This window comes from Neovison vison, chromosome 7, assembly GCF_020171115.1.
Source record: "Neovison vison isolate M4711 chromosome 7, ASM_NN_V1, whole genome shotgun sequence".
Lineage (NCBI taxonomy): Eukaryota > Metazoa > Chordata > Mammalia > Carnivora > Mustelidae > Neogale > Neogale vison.
The window spans coordinates 191687309-191714098 of NC_058097.1; the positions used below are offsets into that span (position 1 = coordinate 191687309).

General features: G+C 36.9%; 2 protein-coding genes and 1 pseudogene across 2 annotated transcripts; 2 read left to right on the top strand and 1 right to left on the bottom strand.

Annotated features, from left to right (window-relative positions):
* Window positions 1-67: 67 nt before the first annotated feature.
* Window positions 68-982, top strand: LOC122914364 (olfactory receptor 4C11-like). Its single transcript, XM_044260987.1, has one exon. The coding sequence runs from the start codon at window positions 68-70 to the stop codon at window positions 980-982; it is 915 nt and encodes a 304-aa protein (XP_044116922.1).
* Window positions 983-5019: 4037 nt separating this feature from the next.
* Window positions 5020-5638, bottom strand: LOC122913619 (annotated as a pseudogene).
* Window positions 5639-19978: 14340 nt separating this feature from the next.
* LOC122914365 (olfactory receptor 4C11-like) lies at window positions 19979-20881 on the top strand. The gene has a single exon (XM_044260988.1). It carries the CDS (start codon window positions 19979-19981, stop codon window positions 20879-20881), a length of 903 nt encoding a protein of 300 aa, XP_044116923.1.
* The last annotated feature ends 5909 nt before the right edge of the window (window positions 20882-26790 follow it).

The following is a 26790-nucleotide window of genomic DNA, read 5'->3' on the forward strand; positions in this document are numbered from 1 at the left end:
ACTATTGCCAGGTCACTATTTCTCCAAATTTCTCTGCAGATGAACAATTTCTACACTCACTGTAATGATGGAGTTGAATAGCAGTGTGAATGAGTTCATTCTGTTTGGGCTAACACAGAATCTTCTAAAGGAGAAAGTTGTGTTTGTGGTCTTCTTGTTTCTATACCTTGCAACTCTGATGGCAAATTTACTGATTGTAATGACCATAAGATACAGCCGGATACTTGGGAGTCCCATGTACTTCTTCCTCTTCCACTTATCCTTTGCTGATGCCTGTTTCTCAACAACCACTGCTCCTAGGATGATAGTAGATTCTGTATCTGAGAAGAAAGTCATCTCCTACAATGAGTGCATGACCCAGATTTTTGCAGTTCACTTCTTTGGGTGTTTGGAGGTCTTGGTGCTAGTCTTCCTGTCTTTTGATCGCTATGTGGCCATTTGTAAGCCCCTGCGGTACACAACTATCATGAGCCAGCAAGTCTGTGATACAATGGTGAATCTGGCCTGGGTGGTATCTTGTATCCATTCTTCTTCACAGATTTTCTTGGCTTTGAAACTACCATTCTGTGGACCCAATGTTATTGATCATTATTTCTGTGATATGACACCTTTGCTGAAACTTGCATGCATGGACACTTACACAATCAATTTACTCATAGTTTTTAACAGCGGGGCTATCTGCATGGTAAGTTTCATAGTCCTGCTTACCTCTTATATTTTTATCTTACATTCTCTGAATAACCAGAGTGCAGAAGGAAGAAAGAAAGCCCTCTCTACCTGCACCTCACACATTATTGTTGTCATCTTATTCTTTGTCCCATGTATATTCACATATACTCGTCCTGTAACTACATTTCCAGTGGACAAGATGGTGGCTGTGTTTTACACTATTGGGACACCCTTGCTCAACCCTCTGATTTACACTCTGAGAAATGCAGAAGTGAAAAATGCCATGAGGAAGTTATGGTGCAACAACCTCTGACTTGAAATGGGGGGAAATAAACAAACCAAAAAAAAAAAAAAAGAAACCACCACAACAAAAAACAGAGGACTCCAATGTCTAATTCTGTAACAACTTAAATAAAATTAGGCTGATAGAAATTAAAAAAAAAAAGTTTTCATCTCAATATGGACAATTGAAACTTCTCCCAGTAGGATGCTTGTAAACATAAGTGGAATGACCACAGATCCATTTCATTTTAAGTCAGCATCATAGAGTGTCACACTATCAAATACAGTAGTATTTGTGGGAGATAAGCCCACTTCACTTTTCTGCTGTCTGCACAGCAGATTGTGAGCCAGCTTTTGTTACATCTATCACTTTACCTCCCTCCTTTGTATATTATTCTGGCTTGTGTTTCTCTTTTCCATGGTTCTGACCTGGGTTGAAAAATTGGCCACTAATTTTGACTGACCTATTTTGTTGGAAAATCAGTTTTGACACTACTAAATCTGGTTCTTATATTTTCTGGCTCAGCGATGAATATCTCCAAGTCAGTACAAAAAGCTGATGATCCCACAGGACCACACATATCAACTAATTAAGCCTTTATTTGATGCTTATCTTTCCTTTGTAACATCTGTAAAAATTGGCCTTTTTTTAAAGTCTCTTGAGCATGTATAAGGAGATAACTCATGACCTGCTATTCGAATAGTATAATTCTAGTTATAACAAATATATTCATTGTATTGATTTATAATTTTTATGTCCTTTAAGTTTTTTCTTTGTTCATCATATTTATCATTATTTGTTTATCTTCTTAGTTTCATATACATTTGTCATGTAAGTGCATGGGTATTTGCCTAGTTGTTGGTTGGTGCATTAGGGACAATTTTATCCAATTCTGACAATTATATTATAGAAAGCAACACCTCAGGGATAAGTTCATACATATGAGAAAAGCAACAACTGACAGAGAAAACAGAACAAATTTTACCATATTTCATCCAAATGGGAACATGCAAGAAAATGATTCACTGACTAGTGGATAAGATTTCTTGGTTGTCTGGCCATGGCATGTATAATTCTGTTTTAGGAGAAATGTTTCGGGCTATGGGTTTTTGAATTCTGCCTGTATTAAACTAACTTTGCCTGGTAATTTGCTTTCCTACAGAGATTTTCCTCCCTGGAGAGAAAAAAAAAAATTCTAGTCATTGGCTAATAACTAGAATAAGCACTTTTGTATTTTCATTTATATTTTTCATGTACCTCATTAGATTTACATTTTAGTTTAGGTACCATTAACAACTGAGCATGGATAATAGCAGCCAGTCCCTGTGAGAGTGGGCAGTGAGTCTGTCTCAGAATAAATACTTTCCTACAGATTTGATGACTGGAGCTTGAAGTATGGCAGATCAACCCATCTAAATCCATTCTGAGAGACTTTGTTTGAGTATGCCTCCTTGAGGATAAGGGTCAACTTTCAAACTCTGACAATAAAAATATGGAAGATTTATTTAAAGTTCATTTCCTGTACTAAAAAAATCTCTCAATGTACAAATCCTATTTGAGTTCCTGGTTAACTGAGCCTGTTAAGCATCTGACTCTTGGTTTCTACTCAGGTCCTTTTCTCATTTGTTGTGATACCTAACCCCTTGTAGGGCTCCATGCTCACTGGAAGTCTGCTTGAAGATTTTCTCCCTCTGCCCTCCCCCCCCTTCTCTCATGGTATCTCTCTATATATTTCTCAAATAAATAGATAGATCCTTAAAAAAAAGGCAAAAATCCTGTTAATGATGAGGCAGGACTTTCTTGGTAGGTAACATAAGACATCAATAAGCTACTTGTCTTGCCACCTTTGCTATTAATTACATAATTTACTATTGCTATAGAAACAGAGGGGAAGAAGAGAAATGAGAAGAAAGGAGAAGTAGTAATGAAAGTGATATTATGAAGGAGAGAAAATTTTTCACCTTAAGTTTTAGGAACGTCCATTAGGAGAATGTTTGTGGGAGGTCATTGATGATCAGGAAGCTTGCTTTTATTTATTTATCTATCTATTTATTTATTTATTATTTTTTCTTTTAGTAGCAATTCTGATTAGCTGAGATTTCTCTGAAAGTGCATGAATTTAGGAAACTAAAGCTCAGGGGGAAAATTTCATTTCATAAGTTATGTTAAAAGTAAATTACAATCAAGGGTTTTTGTGACTTTAAATACCATCTCTATACTGATGACTCAGACATTTATATTTTCACTGCAGACCTCCTACTTGAAAGTCAGCCTTGTATATCACCTACTTGCTTGATACTTTATATATATAACAAATATCTTTATACTTTTTAAATTTATTTTTTATTTAATATCTTTATATTTAATGATTGATTTTTTCCTTTTCAAAAATAAATTTCATATACCAGAAACCTATGTGTGTATAAATATCAACATCCTCAAAACCCGTGTGTATAAATTAACAACTTAATCTTAGATACTTTTAAATTCATAGGTAGGCATTATTTGAAAAGACAGTTATATAAACTTGACATACAGACCTCAAGGTGGAACAATCTGAAATCTGATTTTTAAAAAATGTAGTAGATGATTGACCTAAAGCATTTTTGTCCATTTACCATTTTTGTTTTTGATATGTGTCAAATGTTCTTTTTGATTTGCTCTAGGGATCTAGGGCATTTTGTGAGAATAACTTGACTCAAGAGTTTATTTTCAGAGTAGGCTTGTAAAGGAGGTTAAAAATGCATAGAATTCAGGTTACTTAAGCTCTACATGACTTCACCTGGAAGATCTTGTTGGGCATAATTAAGCAGTCATGGTAAAAACTGCCTTCCTGAAACACAAGATTCCTAAAACATCTAAGCCTGGCCTGCTTCACATTTACATAAAGAGTTATGATTCTACTAGAATAGTGATAATTTTTAAATGTTAAATATTTTCATTTAGTTTCTTATAAGGCATAATTCATACTGTGGTCTGTGTACTCAGAAGTCAGCAAAAATTACGAATTCCAGAATGATTGTATTGAGAAGTCTAGGATCAAATTGAGTGAAACTAGGCTGATGTGGTTTAGTGCAAGCTGTGACCCTTTGGCTAAACTCATGATGCAGTATCTGCTCAGCCACTTCAACTATTTGTTGTTTTGAGGTTTCAGGATAATTGCCTTTCTTTGGTGTTGTACAAATTGCACATTTACGTTCTGAGTGAAAATGCAGATTTCATTACTATTATATTTGCTATCAAATCTGGTGAAATTTCACAATGAGACTGTCATATTGGGAAACCTCCCAGTGGTACAGATGTTCACAGGACATCAATTTGAGCTCAGTGGTGGTATGTGGCTGATTCTTCACATTTCCAATAGCAAAAGCCAATAATATCCTTTTGTCACTCTGTGTGTGCACAATAAGAGACAACATGTACCTGTGAATACAACATAGTTTCAGTCAGTACACTTATTTATTTATTTGTTTATTTATTTGAGGGAGGGAGGGAGAGAGAGAGAGAGTGAGCAAGCACATAAACAGGGGGAGGAGGATAGGGAGAAGCAGGCTCCCCGCTGAGCAGGGAGCCTGAATCAGGGCTCAATCCCAGGACTATGGGATCATGACCTGAGCCCAATGCAAATATTTTAATGACCATTTAATGGCCATCCAGGTGCCCACTTCTTTAAAAAAAATATTTTATTTATTTGGGAGATAGCTAGAGAAAGTATGAGCATGGGGAAGAGCAGAGAAAGAGGAGGAAGTAGATTCCTCTATGAGCAGGGAACCTGATGCAGGGCTTGATCCAAGGAGCATGGGATAATGATCTGATCTGGAGGCAGATGCTTAACCAAAAGAGCCACCCAATCACCCCTCAGTCAGCACACTTCTATTTGATTTTAAATTATTCATTCTTTAGACTGAAGTTGTCCTGTTTTGAAGAACATTTTTTTTAAGTAGGCTCCACACCCACAATGGGGACAAACAAAGGGCTTAACTCATGACCTTGAGGTCAAACTTGAGCTGAGGTAAAGAGTCAGATACTTAACCAACTGAGACACCCAGGCACCCCTGAAGAACTTTTTAATACTCATGATTCCTAGAGATTCTACTCTGATCCAGCCTTGGGGTTAATTTATATGTCAGAGGAGACACAATGTAACAATTTCAGTAAAGATAAGTTTATAACTCAAAGTTGCCAAACATAATTCCAAAATATGGAAGGGTCTTCAGTGAGTCGACAGTTCGTTCTAGAGCCCCAGTAGCCCCGAGGCTTTCACTGTCTGTGGGAAGCAGGCCATTCTTCCTGAGAAATGGACATCTACTCCTCCACAGTGAGGAAGCTAGAGGCTCTGAGATTTTGCCTTTCTTTTCACCATGTTGAAGGCAAAGGAGAGGGTCTGGGTCACCTCAGTAGCCAGACCCTGGTAATGTTCTAGAGGAGAGAGAACTGATCTCAAATCCAGTCCTGATATTCTCTATGATCATGGAAACTAGCAGAGAAACAAACAGAACCTAAAACAGTCAAGGAAAATTCTTGATAAAGGTCCAAGAACCCTCCCTATTGATAAACAGTAGAAAAAGCACAGTGGATCCCCCTGTAAGATGATTCCAGCACATTCTGTACAATTAGCCTGGATTTGATGAGGTCTGTTAGAGGTATCACAATGGTGGAAATCACGCCTGCCAGACTCCCAGCCATGGTGGAGTCCACTGAGAAATGGCCCAGACCATCTGTGAATCACACTAAACTTGTGGTAGGCATGGTGTTGTAGGCGAAGAGGTGCAGGCATGGACCCATGTTTCCCTTCCAGGTCCTAGATGACCTGTGTCTCCAGGACCCCTCCCCAGGAACCACCACCAGGCTAAGCACCCCCATTGACCTCATCCCAGCCAGGGAGACAAACAATGACTGATTATTGTTGCAGTCAAACACTTGTGGCCTTCCCCAGAAAATTCCATCCTTCTAGTTTTCCAGGCCAAAAACATGGAAGTCCAAAAAATTGATAATATCACAGCTCACACCTAACCTGTTAGGAAAAAAACAAAACAAAACAAAAAACAAACAAAAAAACACACAAAACAAAACAAAACAAAACACCACATTTGTTTGCCTTCAAAATATATGTAGAATATAATCTGCTTTACCACCAAGTCTCCTTTTATCCTGTTATGAGCTTCCATCATAAATAATAGTTTTGAACTCAGAATTCTCCCTACTTCCACTCTTGTTCTGCTAAGTCTATTTCCAGCACAGCACACTTTGCTGCTTAAAACCCAGCAGTGATTTCCCTTTTGCTCAGAATAAAAACAAAAACGAAAACAAAAACAAAAACAAACAAACAAACAAAAAACACAAAACACCAAATTCGTAAAATGATTTGATCTTCTATTGCCACTTTGGCCTTTTCTAGAATTTCCATACCTGCTCCCTTTTCCCAGACATACTGGCTTCCTTGTAATTTCTTGAGGACATCAAGCAGGCTTTCCCTGGTTAAATATTGCTGCTTGCCCAGTAGCTTCATCTACTTATGGCATTATTCTAATCTCTCCTCAGTGAAGCCTTTTTTTTATGCTTATTTAATGCCAAATTCCTACAGTACACTTCAGCCCTTTTTTTCTTTTTTGACTTTCCTTTCTTCTTCTCCCCCTCCCCCTTCTTCTTCTTCTTCTTCTTCTTCTTCTTCTTCTTCTTCTTTTTCTTCTTCTTCTTCTTCTTTTTCTTCTTCTCTTCCTTTCTTGTCTATGTTACTTTTGGGCTCTCTCTTCACTCAAAGGATCCCCTTTAATTTTTCCTGAAGTGCTGCTTTAGTGATCACAAATTCTTTTAGTTTCTGTTTGTCTCGACAGCTCTTTATCTCCCCTTCTATTTGTCTCTCCTATCTATCTTATTCTCCTTCTATGACAGCCTTGCTGGATAAAGTATTCTTGATGGCATAGTTTTTCATTTAGCACCCTGAATATATCATGCCAGTCCTTTCTGGACTGCCAGAAAGTTCTGCTGCCAGTCTCTTATGTTTCTACCCATGTAGGTTAGGGAACTCTTGTCCTGAGCTAGTTTCAGAATTTTTGCTTTGTCTCTGAAATTTGCAAGCTTCACTATTATATCGAGGTATTGACCTATTTTTATTGATTTTGAGGGAGATTTCTCTGAGCCTCCTGGACTTGAATGACTGTTTTCTTCCACAGATTAGGGGTGTTGTCACATATAATTGGCTCCAAAATACATTTTCCCCCTCTCTCTCTTTCCTCTTCTTCTGGGACTCCAAGTATTCTAACATTGTTTTGCTTTATGATATCACTTATCTCTCAAATTCTTTCTTTGTGATCCAGTAGTTTTTTACCTTTCTTTTTCTTGGTTTCTTTATTCCCCATCACTTTATCTCCTATATCACTGATTATCTCTTTTGCCTCATTTATCTTAGCAATTAGAGACTGCATTTTTTATTGCATCTCATTAATAGCTTTTTAAATTTTTATATGTTTAGATTTTAGTTATTTTATTTCTCCAGAGATGGATATTCTAGTGTCTGCTGTTTTTCTTCAAGTTCAGCTAGTATCTTTATCATTATTCTGAGCTCTATTTCCAATATCCTGCTTACCTCCATACTGATCTGGTTCCTGTGTCATTATTGCCTCTTGTTTTCTTTTCTGGGGTGAGTTTTTCCATCTTGTCATCTATCCAGAGAAGAATGGGTGTATGAGAGAACAAAATACTAAAATAGCAGCAACAACCATAGAGAAGTATACACTAAACTAATCAGAAGAGGTAGAAACTGGTCAAGAAAAGAAAGAGAGAGATACCAAATACGATGAAACAGGTGAACAGAACAAAGCAATTAGCTAGACCCTGTGTGTATTTTGATTTTTTTTTAAGAAAAAAGAGCTAGATTTCAAAATTTTCAAGAAAGAAAAACTTAGCATATATTCAAAAATAAAATTAAATGCAATGAAAGGATAAATGTATCCATAAAAATGAAAATGAAAAAGACTTTTAAAAACATTAAAAAAGCCCAAAGAAATTAGTTGAAAAAGAAAAAAAAATAATCTGAAAGACTAAAGAATCATGAGAGGAAAAAAAAAAAAACGCATGCTACAAATTCTATATACTTTTTCCACTAGTGCTGGAGTTTAGCAGTTAGCAGTTCTGTGTGATTAATAAACGATGTTAGCTGGATGTTCCTGCTGGTCTTCAGGGGAGGGACCTTTCAGGCTGATTCTCAGGAGTCTTTGCCCTGGGTGGAATTACACTGCCCTACCAGGGGTCTGGACTCAGTGAAAGTGGGCCAGATTTCTCTATGTGGCTTTTTGTCCCTGAAGGCTTTCCCCACTACTTTAGAGGATGAGAACTAAAATGGCAGCGTCCTGATTCTAGCTTGGAGATGTATGTTCATGTTCCTCACTCTTCAGTGATTCCCTCAGGGAAAAACAGTTAATCACTCTGGTCTTCCTGGTTTTACACTTTATGTTCACCTATTCGATGACCAGGAATTTCTATTTCAGACACACAACACCATTTCTAGTGTCCAAACATTATAGACTCCTGTGGCAAACACCACAGCACTGTGACAAGTGTTGTTCCTACCAGGGAGGGGAAAGGGGAAATCTCTCCATGGTTCTGACCATTGCTGGGCCCCTGACAGGTGACCAGTCACCAGACTCACTGCAGTTTTCAGTTTATGGGAACACTGAATAGAAAGCTGACACCTGGGCTCATTTTTTGCAACTGTTTTCCTTGCTCCAATGCCTGGGAACTCTTCTGCACTAAGGCACCCTTCTTCTTTTTGTGACCCTGGGGATTCTGAGACTACATTGTCCCATGTGGATTGCTTCACCTCCTCAAAGCTTTTCAGGCAAACTTCTAAAAGTTCTAATTTTGCTTTACAAAATTAGACTGTTGCTTATACAGTTTTCTAGTACCAAGCTTACTGAGGATCCCTCCCCCTCCCACCCTCCCTCCCTTAGTTTCCCATAGATTGCGGTAGATTCATGTCTCCACACCTCCTACCTTGCAAAAGGTGGTCACTTTTTCATTTGTAGAATTGTAACAATTCTTTTATCAGATCTCTGGGTGATTATTGTGGATGTTCAGAATGATTTGATAGCTATCTAGCTGATTTCTAGGGACCAGATGAAATTAGGGTTCCCTACTCCTCCACAGTCTTAACCCTCTCTCCAGTCTTCAGATTTACAAAAGTTGTCAGAGTAGTTTTTATGGAGGACATCACATTTGAGTAAGTCCTTGAAGGAGATGAGGGAGTCAGCTGTGTAGATATACACTACAGAAATGTGTTGGAGTGTTTGAGTCCATGGGAACCCAGAAAGTATTAGATGAGGGGTCAGAGAGGGGGTGGTGGGTCCAGATCACATAGAGCCTTGTGGGTTGCATCAAATGACTTCATTTTTTATGAGAGCAAATTAGTACACCAGTGGAGAGCTTCAATCAAAGGAGAGATAAGACGACTCATCTATTGTGTCTGATATTAGTATTGCTCCCATAACCTAGCTTTCTTTTCCCCTCTGTTTGCATGGTAAATATTTTTCCACCCCTTCACTTTCAACGTGCATGTATCTTTAGGTCTGAACTGACTCTAGCAAGTGAGTCCAACAATCCAACAAGAGTCTATAACCATTATAAATAATTTATGCAACAAACCTGGATGCACCTAAATACATAAAAAAAACTATTAACAGACATGAAGGAAGAAATTGGCAGTAATACAATAATAGCAGGAAACTATAACACCCCACATATACCAATGGACAGATCATGCAGACAGAAAATCAATAAGGAAACAGTGGCTTTGAATGACATTTTTGACTAAATGAACCTAACAGATATATTCAGAGCATTATATCCCAATGTTAGTGAAGATACATTCTTTTCAGGTGCTTAGAAAATGTTCCCCAGAATAGATCACATGTTAGGCTACAAAAGAGGTCTTAGTAAATTCAAAAAGAATGAAATCATGTTATACATCTTTTTGGACCAGACTGGTATGAAAATAGAATTACCAACAAGAAGAAATGTAGAAAGAACACAAATATGTGGAGGAAAATACCCTGCTTCTAAACAATGAATACGTCAATCCAAAGATCGAAGAGGAAAAAAAAATACATAGAGACAGATGAAAATGATAAGGGGTTAGTATCCAAAAGATATAAAGAATGTATACAACTCACCACCACGAAGACAAATAATCTTATATTAAAATGAACAGAGGACCTAAATAGACATTTTTCCAAAGAAGACATACAAGTAACAAGTCAACACATCAAAGTGTGGTCAACATCACTCATCATCAGGGAAATACAAATCAAAACCACAGTGAAATATTGCCTCACACCTGTCAGAATGGCTAAAATTGAAAAGATAAAAACAAAAACAAAAAACAAACAAACAACAAAAAAAAAACAAGAGTTGGTGAGGTTGTGGAGTAAAAGAACGCTTTTGCACTATTGGTGAGAATGCAAACTAATGCATTCTCTGTGGAAAGCAACATGGAGGTTCCTCAAAAAAAAAAATTACCATATGATCTAATATTTCACTGTGTGATATTTACTCAAACAAAACAAAAACACTAATTCGAAGAGAAATATACAGCACTCTGTTTATTGTACTTTTATAAAAAAGATTTTATTATTCATTTGACAGATCACAAGCAGGCAGAGAGGTAGGCAGAGAGAGAGGTAGGCGCTCAGTTTTAGGACCCTGAAATCATGACCTGAGCCGAAGGCAGAGGCTTTAACCCACTGAGCCACCCAGGCGCCCCTGTTTATTGCACTTTTATTTACAACTGCTTAACTGTGGAAGCAACCCAGGCATTTGATGACATGTGAGTTGATAAAGAAGATGTGGTACATATACACAATGGAATATTACTCCGTTTTAAAAAGAACGGAATCTTACAATTTGCAGCAAAATTGAAGGACTTGTTATAATGTTAAGTGAAATAAATCTGAGAAAAAGACAAATACCATATAGTTTCACTCGTATGTGAATTTTAAGAAAAGTAATGAACAAAGAAAAAAGGAGACAAAAAACCCCAGGCTCTTAAATACAGAGAATAAACTCATAGTTCCCAGAAGGAAGGTGGGCAATGGGTGAAACAGGAAGGGGATTGTGAGTACACCATTCTTGGCAAGCACTGAGTAGTGTATACAATTGTTCAATCAAAAAAAATTACATTTTATTGTACATAAACTATAACTTTAGTTAATTTAAAAATTTTTTAAAAAATGGAAAAGCACAGATTACATGGAGCACTGGGTGTGGTGAAAAAATAATGAATACTGTTATGCTGAAAATAAAAAAATAAATTTAAAAAATGTAAAAGCATTTTCATTTCCACTTTTTTTTTCATTTCCACTTTCTTACTCTTATTTCCTTACTTACTGACTTAATAATGACTTCAAAATATTTTAGAAATTATAGAAATTTTAATCACTAGTTTTCATTGTAATAATTTATATATTATTGATATCATTAAGATGAATAGTAATTATTATATCTATGGTAATATTTTCTAGGAGACTAGGAGAAGTTCAGAAACTTGCCTAAAGTCACAGACATAGAAATCATGAAGGTAGAATTGAATGCTGCTACATGTGCTGAAACACATACTAGGGCTAAATACTTTCTGTGCCTTTAAAAAAGAGTGGACTGGGGCACCTGGGTGGCTCAGTGGTTAAGTGTCTGTCTTAGACCCAGGTCATGATCCCAGGGTCCTGGGACTGAGACCTGCATCAGGCTCCCTGCTCAGCAGGAAGTCTTTTTCTTTTCCTCCTACTTCCTCTGTGTGTGCTCCCTCTCTTGTTGTGCCTCTCTCTGTCAAGTAAATAAATAAAATATATAAAAGAATAAGAATGGTTTCCTCATTAAAAAAAAATATTGTGGACATTACTTCTATAAACATTGGGATTCATATGGCCCTTCTTTTCACTGCATCTATATCTTTGGGATAAATACCCAGTAGTGCAGTTTCTGGATCAGAGGATATCTCTATTTTTAATTTTTTGATGAATCTCCACACTGTTTTCCAAAGTGGCTGCACCAACTTGCATTCTCAACAACAGTGTAAGAAGGTTCCTCTTTCTCCACGTCCTCTCCAATTCTTGTTGTTTCCTGTCTTGTTAGTCTTTGCCATTCTAGCTGGTGTAAGGTGGTGTCTCAATGTGGTTTTCATTTGAATTTTTGTGATAGCTAATGATGATGAACATTTTTTCATGTGTCTGCTAGCCACTTGTGTATCTTCATTGAAGAAGTGTCTGTTCATGTCTTTGCCTATTTTTTGACTTGATTTTCTAATTTTTGGGTGTTGAGTTTGAGAACTTCTTTATTGATCTTGAATATCAGCCCTTTGTGTGCAGTGTCAATTGTGAATATCTTCTCCCATTCCATGGTTTGCCTCTTTTGTTGACTGTTTCCTTTTCTGTGGAAAGAGCTGAGATGCCCTTCAACAGACAAATGGATAAAGACCATATGCTCCATATATACAATGGAATATTACTCAGCCATCAAAAAGGATGACTACCCAACTTTTGCACCAACATGGATGGGACTGGAAGAGATTATGCTGAGTGAAATAAGTCAAATAGAGAAATTATCATATGGTTTCACTATATGTTGTGGAACATAAGGAATAACATGGAAGACATTAGGAGAAGGAAAGGAAAAATTAAGGAGGAGAATCAGAGCAGGGAGATGAGAGACTGTGGACTCTGAGAAAGAAACTGAGGATTTTGGACGGGAGAGGGGTATGGAGATGGGTGAGCCTGGTGGTGGGTATTAAGGAGGGCACTATTGCATGGAGCACTGGGTGTGGTGCATAAATGAATCTTGGAACACTACATCAAAAACAAATGTTGTATTATATGGTGACTAACATAGCAATAAAAAATAAAAATAAATTTAAAATAAATTTAAAATCAGACATAAAGATTTAAACCTTTGGGAACTTTTAGTAGTCTATACCTCAGAGTGACTTTAAAGGTGTCCTTTTTACTTAAAGGAGGGGCATGAGTGGAGCAGTTGGTAACTGAAATGAGAGGGTTCCCCTTGGGAGACTAGGAGGGGAGAAGAGGTTTGAGGACAGAATCTGCCTTTTGACAGCATTGTCCAGGATTCCTTGGCACCATGGTTTGCTGTGATTCAGCATTGCCTGAGCTACATAGTTATAGAGCAAATCCTTCAGGGTTGGGTGGGAGGGACAGAGACCTTATCCCTGCATAGGCTCTGAATTTCTATATAATTTCTGTAACTATCTGATGGAGGAAGAGGAAATGTTTCATCCATGTGTTCTGCCAGGGAATTGTCCTGGGGTAATACAGCTGGCTTTAGAGATGTTTCTGTCACAGAATAGTGAGGATATTTACTTTCTATGCTAGAAATTTCTAAGAGTAGTAGTAACAAACTTTTTGCTCATATTAAGACCCTTCAGAAGAGTCTAACTCAAGCCTTCTAGGAAAGACTGGCTACTGTGAAGTATCTTCTCTCCCCAAAGATCCTGCAGTGGAAAGCTGAGTAGATGTACCTGAGGAAGAGTTTACATGTTGTAAACACACTGCACATGATTCATCTTCAAAATAAGTCAGAACTGGAAGAGCAAAAACTCTGAGCTCTCTATTGGACCTCATCTCTTTCTGTATAAGAAATAAGGTATGGCATTATAGAGGGCATGTATTGCATGGAACAATGGGTGTGGTGCATAAACAATGAATTCTGTTACACTGAAAAGAAATTAAATTAAAAAAAATTTAAAAAAAGAAATAAGGTGTGTTTTCAAGCCCAACTAAAGAATGTTCTTTTCGTGCCCCTCATTAGGGACTGGGTATTTTGGGCAGTTGCCATTTTGTAATTCTGTCTCCTGAGAAGCATGAAGTTCCAAAAACATATTTCTCTCAGTAATGAAAAGATTTTGATGTGTCTGGGTTCCCTGCTTTCACTGGCCTCTGCTTGATTTAGCACTGTCTCAGAAGTAATTGTTATTGAAATGGGATCCACTGAAGGGGCAGATATAGTTTCCTCTGCGGGTGGGTTTCTTATTTGCAAGGCTGAAGGTCAGGAGGACAGGGATGTATACTGACCATTTCTAATCAGTATGTGTTGATAATGTTGATACCATGATTTTATGATACTATGATCCTAGCTGTTCTGATATTAATGATACTGCTGACTGCCCAAACCCACTGTCACCTATGAATTTTATTCTCTTTCTGGTGTTGGAATCAGGGATGATATATGGAGAGGATGAATGAGAAGCGAACTCTCTAGTGAAGTCCTAGGAAGAAACACTCTTTATCCCTAAGCAAGTTTCTTTGCCCAGTCTTGCACTGGGGGGTTTATATTTAAACATAAATATAAATGGTCATCTCTTCTTTTGAAACATCCTGAATTTTCCATCTATTTGATAGTCAGGACATGTAATGGATATGTATGGTTTCTGGCTTTATGCTCGCTCTACCCTTATGGCTGGAGTCTGATGCTTTGCAGGGCAGAGGAGGGTGCAGTATTCAAGAGGGAGACATTAACTTGGAGCACAAAAGCTACTGGTTTCTTTTTCACTGCTCTCTGCTAAACTGCCTGCCAGCTTAGCCTCAATTGCACAAAACAGAACAGTGTGAACTTGCCTTAGAGGATATAAAGTCAAATGAATGAAGATATGGAAGCAAAAAGAAAGAAGGCTATCATTAAGGGTTGCATGATTCATTAAACACATACACATACATTTTACCAGTGGAAGGTCCTTAGGAAGAAAGTGGTTTGGGAAAACGTGGAAGGCTTTGCTGAGGAGACAGCATCTGAACTGGACTCTGTGCACAGGTAACAGTGAAGAATGGAGGTTGTATCAGAGGCAGGTCAGTTAGCCACTATGAAATACTGAAAATTTGGTGAATGAGATGTTGTGGGTGTATTTACGAATGACAAGTGTCAGGTGTGGCTGGACCGTGCATGCCTCGAGGCACTGGGAAGAAATTTGGTAGGAATGATCGTGGCACAGCGTTTGAGGGCTGTGAAAGTCATGGTGAGTATTTCAGCCATTTCACTTGAAAATCATCGTGGCTATTTTATCATATTCATGATTCATCATATTTTAAAATGATTACTTTTCCTTTTCAAGTTATGGCAAGGAGGTAAAAAGAGGGAGAGGATGGAGGGGGAGGAGAAGAGGGATTATCCGAAATTGTCTTTTCTTTCTGTTTAGAAAATTAAAAAGTTCACTTAATGAATTCTAGAATTGGCCATTTATAATATTCACATTTATGAAATACCAACCTCTTTTGTGGTGTCTATGAACTAATAATGCTCTTTTTTTCTTACACAAAATGATGCGAGATGTTTTATTTAGAATTTAACAAAAACTAGACATTGTGTGAAAAGAATTATTATCTTCTGTGTTTTAGGAATCTGAGATGACCCTGCTTTGAGGGCAGTGAAAACACTCTGTATGATCTTATAATGATGGATGCATGTCACTAACATTTTTCTAATTCCACAGAATGTACCACAGCAAGAGTGAACCCTGGGGTAAACTCTGGCCTCTGGGTGGTGGTGATGTGTCATGGTTAAATGATCAGTTGTGACAAATGTGCCATTTTGGTGGGAGATGCTGATAATGGCAGGGAGTGATATCTGTGTGGGGGCAGGACTATATGGGGACTCTGTACCTTCTTAGGTTTTGTTGTGAATCTAACACTGCTCCACAAACACGAAGTATTAATAACAACAACAAAAACAAAGGCAACAACAATAAAATGATCCTATTACAACTGAGGGAAGGTATATAATTTTGCTACTCCTCCCCTCAGAGAGATAGCTGAGAGTGAGCACTTCTGGTCCTTCACTGAGGGGATGTGACAATTCTTAAGCCACTACTGATTCAGTTTTTGGGGGAGAGAGCAAATGCATTTGTATGATTTCCGCTGAGTTTCTCAGTGCAGGGGGTATGAAGATGGATATCTTCAGTGAAACTCAGCCATCTTGAAGGAGGTGGGTATTTCATTACAGGTAAGCTCAAAGTCCAACTGGACTCACTTTAGAAAAAAGAGATGATTTAATTTTTTAAGTTTGTTTCTTTTAATTTAATTTTATTTTTACAGTGTTCCAAGATTCATTGTTTATGCACCACACCCAGTACTCCATTCGATATGTGCCTTTCTTAATACCCACTACCAGGCTCACCTAACCCCCCATTCCTCTCGCCTCCAAAACCCTCAGTTTGTTTCTCCGAGTCCACAGTCTCCCAAGGTTCGTCTCCCCTAAATTTTCTTAAACAACTGATTAACTGTTTTTAGGTACTGAATAAATCTTAATAAAATCAGCTATCATATGTTGTACATCTCTAAATTTTATATTTGACCACAAGAGTGTATTCAAACTTCATAACCCGGCTTTCATCGCCTTTGGCTTGAAGGAAAACTTGTTTTTGAAGTTCTTTCATTATGACTTTAGAAACTGTCTAGAGGTTTCATATTGATCTTCTCTATTTGCCCTATCATCTCCATTAAAATTTTGATTTGATTTATTTCATCTCAAATGCTTTCTCCCCCCTGATTTTTATACCTTTGGATCACAAACTCTTTACAACTAAGGGCCTATTTTATTTCTACTTTCCTCTCATCATGGGACACACATAATTAAGCTGTTATGTACCTTTCATATTTTTTTTTGTATTTGTGCAAGATATTTGGAGTTGTCACTCCCAACTTCTGATCACCATGAGTAAATCAGCATGATCCAAAGTGCTAATATGATTTCAGCCAGTCAGCAAAGGAAATTTGTGTGTAAAATAGTTGTGCAGCTTCATTATGGATAAATGAACAAGGGAGATTAACAACTTTGAAAGTTGATATTAATAATCTTAATAAAAAGTTTATATAATAATGATGAAAATAACCATTTCAATTTCAGGGAGTACAGACCTAGGTCTCCCATACCTTGTGCACATTGAATTATTTAGCCTTCATAGAAATCCTGCAGAGTAGGTTATTTCACTCTTATGGTTTATAGGTGAGGAAAATGAAGCACAGAGATATCAAGGCTTGTTAAACATTGTATCATAGTGGGCAGTTGGGTGGGGTATGAATCTAAGCTGTGTGGCTTTAGCCTCTATGCACTAGGTGCTAACAGAGGTGCTCACCTAGCTCTCTGCTCTGTTCCACAATATCTGCATCTCAGGGAATCTGGTTTAGAACTTGTCTTTCTTCAGTTAATGTTACAGTTCATTTCTTAATCTAATTCTGAATTTTCCTTTTTTTAAATTAATATATAATGTATTATTTGCCTCAGGGGTACAAGTCTGTGATTCATCAGTCTTTTTTTTTTTTTTTTTTTAAAGATTCCATCCATTTATTTGACAGAGAGAGATCAGAAGCAGGCAGAGAGGCAGGCAGAGAGAGAGAGGAGGAAGCAGGCTCCCTGCCGAGCAGAGAGCCCAACGCGGGACTCGATCCCAGGACCCCGAGATCATGACCTGAGCCGAAGGCAGCGGCCCAACCCTCTGAGCCACCCAGGCGCCCCTGATTCATCAGTCTTACACTATTCACAGCATGCACCATAACACATCCCCTCCCCATCCATCACCCAGCCACACCATCCCTCCCACCCCCTCCACTGCAGCAGCCCTCAGTTTCTACCCTGAGATTAAGAGTCTCTTAATGGTTTGTCTCCCTCTCTGGTTTTGTCTTGTTTCATTTTCCCTCCCTTCCACTATGATCCTCTGCCTTGTTTCTCAAACTCTTCATATCAGTGAGATCATATGATAATAGTCTTTCTCTAATCTACTTATTTCACTTAGCATAATACCCAATAGTTCTCTCCACATCATTGCAAATGGTAAGATTTCATTCTTTTTTAATTTTTTTATTTGACAAAGATCACAGAGAGAGAGAGGGGAGTAATCAGGCTCTCTGCTAAGCAGAGAGCCTGATGCGGGGCTTGATCCCAGGACCCTGGGATCATGACCTGAGCTGAAGGCAGAGGCTTAACCCACTGAGCAACCCAGATGCCCCAAGATTTCATTTTTTGATGGCTGAATAATATTCTGTAATTATGAATTTTTCACTGCCAATCCATCTTTTAGTAATTTGTACTCTTCTATCTGCAGATGGTTTTTATTCATCTTATATCAATCACAAAGTGCATTACATAATGAATTATTTCATCTACATTTATTTTAAACTCATGTTAAATTATTATAAATAGGAGAGCATTGCCCATTCTTTACAATAACTCCAGAGAATCGTGATTCGATATTTTTAAAAAAATGAAATCATAGAATTATGAGAGAAGTGAACAGATAGTAGAATTCTAAAATATTTTAAAGTAGACTAAATTAAAATAGTAGAATTGGCAGTTTGGGCTATATGAAAAGAAAAAAGTCACAGGAAAAAAAAGAAAAAGTAAAACTCTAATAGTTTAAGAAGAGACTGGCACTTACATAGTCTTACTTATTAATATGAACCAGATCTTTTTTTCTTTTTATCTGGTGAGGTACACAATTATGTATAAAGTGGCTTTCCTAAGCAAGTAAATAGTGGAACATGGATTTGAACTCAAGACATCTGATGACTCTAGTAGCTGTGTTCTTGGTCAAGATGTAATTCTTTTGCTTGATTAATAGTCATTCCAGCTAAAATAACAAGATCACAAAATATAAACTGATGAAGGAGAAGAAATTCTCAGAAGAGCAATATTTTCCTAAAAATGCGGTAAAAATGGGGATGCCTGGGTGGCTCAGGTCAGGATCCCGCAGTTCTAGGATCGAGTCCCTCATAGGGCTCCTTTCTCAACAAGCCTGCTTCTCCCTCTCTCTCTGCCTGCTGCTTCTCCTGCTGTGCTTCCTCTCTCTCTGTCAAATAAAGAAATAAAATCTTTTAAAAATGTAATAAAAATGTAAAATATGTTTGGTGATAAAAAAGTATATGCACATAAGATACAATTTTATTTATCTTAAGCAAGTGAGATAATAAGAATGTCACAAATTACTGTCTGCATGCTCATCAGTTCTTTTGCAAAATCATCAACGATGAAATTATGGCCATTCTTGTATATAGAAAACTGTTGTAGAGATACACATATGCAAGTATACTGATAGAATGTTTCTGAAAGGAAATATAATAAAAGAAAAGTAGTTATCTCTGCAGAGTAGGATTATAGGATAAATAATTTAGAGACATTTTAATTTTCTCTTTTTTTTTGTACTTTGAATGATTAGTGATAACCACAAATTATTCTACAGTAAGACATATTTAATAAATGAACACAAAATATTGAAAATCTTTTTATAATTATCAATACCAATGATAACCTCTAGCATTTGGGGCAACAATTCTTAAAATTCTTCAGACATTTTTTTATCTAATAACAATCAGTGAGTTTCACATTTAAAATAAGAAGCATAAGTAAAAGATGTGAAAATAGTTTTTTAAAAACATATTTCCTCCAAGATAATGTTGGAGTCAGAGATGAAAGGATCAGGGATCCAAAAATGAATAAACTGAAGTGGAATATTTTCTTCAGGAGGAATTCTCCAGCAATATGGGTGCTTAATTATATTGGAATAATGTTGTAGAAATTTAAAAGCACATAGATAAAAATGAATAATACATGAAATATATGTGTGCATAAAAATATTTTTTTAATTCTTAAGGAAACTCAGGATAAGGTAGGTCAAGTATTTGAATCCATTTTTCATATGAAGGCTAAATTTCAAGGCAGTGAAGACTCTTGCCCAGGGAAAGTACAAGTTCTGCTGTTTTCAATCTTGTAAGGAATCAAAGTTTTTAAAGGACATTTAATTTTTATACCTGGATGAAATGCAGTTAGTTTCTGAACCAACAGATGGATCTGGGAGAGGCTTGGACTTCTTCAGATTTATAAAGATTCATAGAGGATTAAAGGCAGTTGGAGGTAACATAACTTGGAACAAAATCAAGGAATTCAGAGGCCAACCCACAAGTCTTCCCATGATGTCACATCTTTTCTTCTCTTTGCAGATTAAGCCCTTGTCAACTGCAACTACCTGCAGTCACTAATGTGGCAATGAATAGCAGTGTGACTGAATTCATTCTGTTTGGGTTGACACAGGATGCAGGAAAGCAGAAAGCAATATTTGCAGTCTTGTTGATGCTTTACCTTGCCACACTGTTGGGGAACTTTCTTATTGTAGTGACTATTAAGAGAAGCAGGACCCTTGAGAGTCCCATGTACTTCTTCCTATTCTATCTGTCCTTTGCTGATGCCTGCTTCTCTACAACCACAGCCCCCAGATTGATTGTGGATGCCCTTTCTCAGAAGAAGACCATTTCCTACAATGAGTGCATGACTCAGGTCTTTGCAGCCCACTTCTTTGGGTGCATGGAAATCTTTGTGCTCATCCTCATGGCTTTTGATCGCTATGTAGCCATTTGTAAGCCCTTGCGATACACAACCATCATGAGCCGCCATGTCTGCCGTGTGCTGGTGATTCTAAGCTGGGTGGGATCCTGTATCCACTCTTCAGCACAACTTTTCCTGGCTTTGAGATTGCCTTTCTGTGGCCCCAATGTGATTGACCACTATTTCTGTGACTTGCAGCCCTTGTTGAAACTAGCCTGCATGGATACTTATGTGATAAACTTGCTAGTTGTTTCCAACAGTGGAGCCATATGCATGGTGAGTTTCATAATTCTACTTATCTCCTACGTTGTCATCTTGTACTCTCTGAGAAACCACAGTGCAGAAGGAAGGCGAAAAGCTCTTTCTACCTGCACCTCCCATTTTATTGTGGTTGTCCTATTTTTTGGTCCATGTATATTCATATACACACGCCCAGCAACCACGTTTCCAATAGACAAGATGGTGGCTGTGTTTTACACAATTGGGACACCCTTGCTCAACCCTCTGATCTATACACTGAGGAATGCAGAAGTGAAAAATGCCATGAAAAAGTTATGGTGTAGCTAAGTATGATTCTATTGATACATGATATTCAGGGTTTCTATTTATATTTCCTTAACAGTTTGGTTTTGCTTCATGGACAGGAAACATAAAACATTCATAGGGGGAAGATTTAAAAAATTACAGTAATAGTTTGCACATTTGTTTTAATATAAATAAATATTTAGAAATATTTAATATAAATTCATATTTAGAATATGTTCCTTATTCTGAGAGGATTCCATTATAATAGGATTACCTACAGTCCATAACCATCTTGAACAAAGTATAATGGTGCTTAGTTGAATGCTATAGATATCTGAAATATTTATATGATAATTATTTTGCTGTACAAATTTGTCTTCAGAAGGAAATGAACTGACTAGTGACAGAATGATCGTGTGTGTGTGTGTGTGTGTGTTTGTGTGTGTGTGCGTGCATGCACCAATTCCCTTTCTAGATTTTATTCTAGTCTTTTTGAATGTGGTCATAAAAGCTAACTTATATGGGTCTGGAACTTAGAGAGTGGAGGTTGCCATCTTGAGAACATGGGACTTGAAGAAGATGTTCTGGAAAAATTCTGTTCTGGAATCTGTACATGAGCTTCCTAACTGGGGAATCGACATGGAAAAACCCTCAAACTCCAATCAAAGCTAGAATTCTCATTGAAAACATGGATTGTCACTGGAGAGCCTCTAAAAGTTCTGTGAATGGTGAGAGAAAGAGTCTCATACTTGGCAGTGATGGGTGATATCAGCCATCAGCTGCCTTTTGGTGGGGTCCTTCCCATAGCTCTTCACCATAGAGAAGGGAGAGGCAGTGAGGGTGTTTGGCAGCAGGAATATGCAGAAGGGAGGATAAAGGGTACAAAGGAGACTAGAGAACCATGCACAGTGAATACCAAGAAAAGGTAAAAGTGAAGTGAGACCTTTGTCCAGGTTGGAGAAAGAAGCTTTGCCTTTCTTACATTTTGAGAATCATTTCTGGGTATATCAACATTTGCAGAAAAAGTAAAGAAGTTTCAGAGTATCTATAGATTATTAACTTAGTGTAGCGAGGCGTCCTTGGCTGCTATGTTTGCATGGGTATCAGGAAACACTTTGTTGTTTTTGTTGTTCCTAATAGTTTTTGCTAAAGTAAAATTCAGATTCCTTGGGAAAACCCAGGATTGGAAAATCTGCTTTAGTGTTTTCCAGTTTTGGTCTTTTGTTTTCATATGAGAATGTTTTAAAATATGTATTTCATTTTTGAAGATAACCCACTTGATATGTATAATACCTACCTACCACTAACAGGATCACATCGTAACCTCATAATCAAGCACTGTCATATGATGCTCTTTCAGTACCTAGGTTTATAGTTCCCATCAAATTGGCACCATGAAGTTTTAGTTTAGGTGATAGAGGCTAATGAGAAAAGAATACAATGAGCTTCATTTGTATGTGAAAAAATTCTGCCAATGGAAGACACAATGTTATCATGTCTCAACAAAGATTCCCAGAATCCTTAGGTAAGGAGTGGTGGTGAAATACATATTTAAGTCCCCAGGAGGACATTTGTCGAATAATAAGTGAGAACATTTGAGAAAAACTTACACTACATAAACTTTACACTACATAAAGGATACATTTTTTATGGACAAAAGTTTGTATAATTAAACCTTGTCAGCATCTGGGGAATATTTCAAAGTAAATTGGGCAGAAATTGACATTAGGAAGTAGTCATGAGGAAAGGGGAAAAGGAATCACTCCAAGCATTGGAAGAGGAGAAAGAAAATAAGTCTAAAAATCAATCTTTTTTTTTTTTTTTAATTTTCCCTGAAAACCAATCAGAGGAAAACAACAATAACAACAACAACAATAACAACAACCCTTTTGTGGTTTCAGGGTGAGGGGAGCCACATCCAGTTTCCCTCATTTCTACAGTCAGGTGGAGTCTTCTTGTGCAGCTGTGGCTGTGCTAGTGCTTACCTAACCTGCTTCCTTTCTCTAAGGACTCCCAATACTATGCTGCCAGTCATTCAATACTGAAAACAATGTTTCATATATTTTGTGCAGCTTTTAGTTACTTATAGCAATAGAGAGCTCCAGTGACTGCATTATGCCCAGAAATTTAAAACACTACATTTTCCTTAAATGAATCAGGTTTGTTTTTATATTTTTTAAAATAATTATTAGTTATGGAAAAATGGAAATAATTGCATTTCCTTGCTTAAAAAATAGGATAATATTACAAGGAAGTATGTAATTCAGCTTAAACATCATTTTTCCTTGCATCCCATCTCCCATGTCCCCATTCCTACTCTAACTAGATTTAAAATGTATTTAAAATATAAAAACTGCATCCTTTACCTCTTTGTTTTTAATGTCTCCCATACACATAAAATATTTTTTATTGACTTTGTGAAATAAGTTCTAACTTTTTCTTCCCTAATTGATGGTCATTTATCTTAATATAATTTATTTGTATGTGATTAATTCTTTCAAACTCATCATATATTAAATTACCAAATATATATGGTTGAATTTCTTTGTATGATACTGTGTTCTGTTAACATATTTTTTATTCTATGGGCATATACTATTTTAAAAAAATTGCTATAGCTTTATGATATATTTGCTATTGGTTCTTCTCCCTCTCCCCACCACCTAAGTCCTTTGACTATTCTCAACTATATATTTTATCATGTGGAGTTTAGAATAATTTCCTCAGTTTCCATAAAAATCATCTCTAGAGGGGTGTCTGGGTGGCTCAGTAGGTTAAGCCTCTACCCTCGGCTCAGGTCATGATCTCAGGGTCCTGGGATTAAGCCCCACATCTGGCTCTCTGCTCAGCAGGGAGCCTGCTTCCCCCTCTCTCTCTGCCTGCCTGCTTGTGATCGTTCTCTCTTTCTGTCAAATAAATAAATAAAATGCTTTGAAAAAATCACCTCCAGAGATTTTGATTAGGAATTCACTCAGTGGGTCAATTAATTGGAAAAAATCAACAGCTTTAATGGAGTTCTTTAATGGGAGTTCTTCTTGTTGTGAACTGTATAACTTACTTGATTCAGCTATTGTATGTCTTTTGCAAATATGTTTAGTGTTGGGCGCCTGGGTGGCTCAGTGGGTTAAGCCTCTGCCTTCGGCTTATGTTATGATCCCAGGATCCTGGGATCGAGCCCCATATTGGGCTCTCTGCTTGGCAGGGAGCCTGTTCCCCGCCCCCCCGGCCTGCCTCTCTGCATACTTGTGATCTCTGTCTGTAAATAAGGAAATAAAATCTTAAAAAAAAAAAAAAGATGTTTAGTGTTTTTTGTGAAGACCGTTCATGTTTTTGTTACATATCTTAGTCTTATTGTTATTGTGAAGGAGATGTATTTTATTTTATAACTCTGTATTATCCTTAGATTTGGAAGAAGATTATGCTGACTTTTGACTGAGCTCTTTTAATAAACACTATAATCTGTTAGTTGATTGTCTTGGTTTTGTGAACTAGATGAACACACCAACTGGCAATGAATTGTGTTGTTTCATGTATGGTTCTGATTGCTTTATTTCCTTCTACTCTTATTTCATTTGTTGACACAGAATTTCCAAAGTGACAGGCTGATGGACCAAATTTAATCTGAAAATTATAAATCTGTTTAATCTAAAAATCGTTAACGTAAGGTTTTATAAGCATAATCAGTCATCAGTGTATTTAAGTCATTAAAATTTATATAATATATGAATACCTGATTTCTTTTTTTAAAAAAGATTTTATTATTTATTTGACAGAGAGATACACAGTGAGAAAGGGAACACAAGCAGGGAAAGTGGGAGAGGGACAAGCTAGCTTCCCACACTGAGCAGGGACCCTGACGCTGGACTCAATCCCAGGACCCTGGGATCATGATCTGAGTCGAAGGCAGACCTTAATGACTGAGCCACCCAGGTGCCCCTGAAAGCCTGATTACTCCTAAAAATCTGAGTTTGGGACAGATTTGGATATATGCTCCTCATAAGGCAACAACACACCAGAGTTTAGTTTTGGCAAACTCTTAAAAGGGGCAGTATTTGCTCCCTTTCTTCTAGGAACAAATGTCTTAAATTCTTCTTAAATGTCTTTGCATAGTTTGACTCTATTCAATTTTTTTTAATCTTCCTCAACTCTAAGTATATGAGTTTGAGAACTTGGCTTTAAAACTCTTAGTAAAATATATAACAATAGCAGCTCTAAAGATGGCCTTATCTTATTCCTGAATTTAATGAATCTCTCTCAGAATTAAGTGTGATATTTCCTTTAGGTTTCTGGAACATACCCTTTGACCAAGTTAAAGAAATTCATTTTACTTTTATTTTACTGTGCTTTAATTATAATTCAGATGACATTTTATCAAATCCCATTATGGCATCTCAGAAATAGTCCTTCTTAATTTAACAATGTAATTTTGTTTATCAGAAAATCCTGGTAACAGAAATCAGCAAACTATGGAAAGCAGAATATGTGAAAAATTTCCAGGCCTTATCTGCTAAAATGTATTTAATAAGAAATGGAGGCAAGCTATTACCTGATAACTAATTTAATCCTCTATGAAAAGACGTGAACGAACTGGCAATTGACCCTACATTCTAGGATGGCACAGTCACAAAAAGCTCTCAATAATAGAATGAGAAACATGAAACTAAAGCTAGCATCACACTATTCCTTTGATGGACTTTTATCGAGTTCCAAAACCTTACATATTACACAGATATACAGACTTGGACCTCATTCTAAGTTCCTTTCCAGTGTTTATGTTATGTGATATAATAAAATAAAGGTCAGCTTAAGGGTTTTCAAAAGATTCAATTCATCACACTGTTATGGATTTTTTCTTCTGTATTGATAAATGGAAACAATTTTAAAATATAAAGCTAAGAGGAGTATTTTACTGTGGTATATTTTAAAATGCTGTTGCAAAGTTCCTTTTACAATCAAAAATTAAAGGACAAATGGAAACTAGCTGCAAAAGATTTTCACTCCTATTCCCCCAACTCCTCAATACACAAAAGTTAGTGTCAGCAAACATTTCAACATTTCAAGACTTTTTGAGTCTTGGTCATTTTTAAGAAACAATAATAACATTCTTGGTTTTTGTAGTTTCAGGGAATATTGGAGGTCTCGGCACTGCATAATCTGACCCTGTGTGTGTATCTGATCTTGCTTCTTGCCACTCTCTTCCTGGACCATTATGTTATAGGTCTTTCACAGTTCCTTGAAAATACCACAGTAGTTCTGCTTTAGAGAGTCCCTTTCTAGAACATTGAACCCACTAATCTGCACAGAGCTGTTTCCTCCTGATCAGATTTTTTTTTTATTGGTGCTCATCACCATTAAATATATTGATTAATATGTTCCAGTACTTTTCCTCAGAAAATCTCAATAAATTCAAAACCAGCTGAAATGTTATCTGCTAATAGAATCCTTTTCTGTCTAGCCAACCTGAGGTACCCTCCATAAAATAATCAGAGTCCTCCACTACCACTGATTCTATTCTAATAATCACTCTCTGCTTTTGTTTGTTTTTAGTGATTTGTTTATTTTCTCCATTCCCCCTGCAACCATATGAATTAGGCTACTTTCATTCTATAATCATTCAACAGATCTCTATTGAAACTTAATAGATGCCAAACATAGACAAAAATCCTTTCCTCAAGATGTCTGCCATATTAGAGAGATGTCAAGTAGCAAAAGTCAAATGATAATGATGCAAAATTAATTATATGCTTGATCATTACTACAAAGAAACTAAAGAAGGTGTTGACATAGGGAATTATTGAAGGAGTTGAAGAATCTTTAAAATAGTCATGCTGTCTGAGGTAAGGACACTTAATCTCTTAAACCCAGACTGTAAATTAGGGATAAGGAGCCAACTGAAGGAGATGGGGCTTGTTTCAGAAAGAGAGAAACAAAAGAACTGAGGTGATAAAATC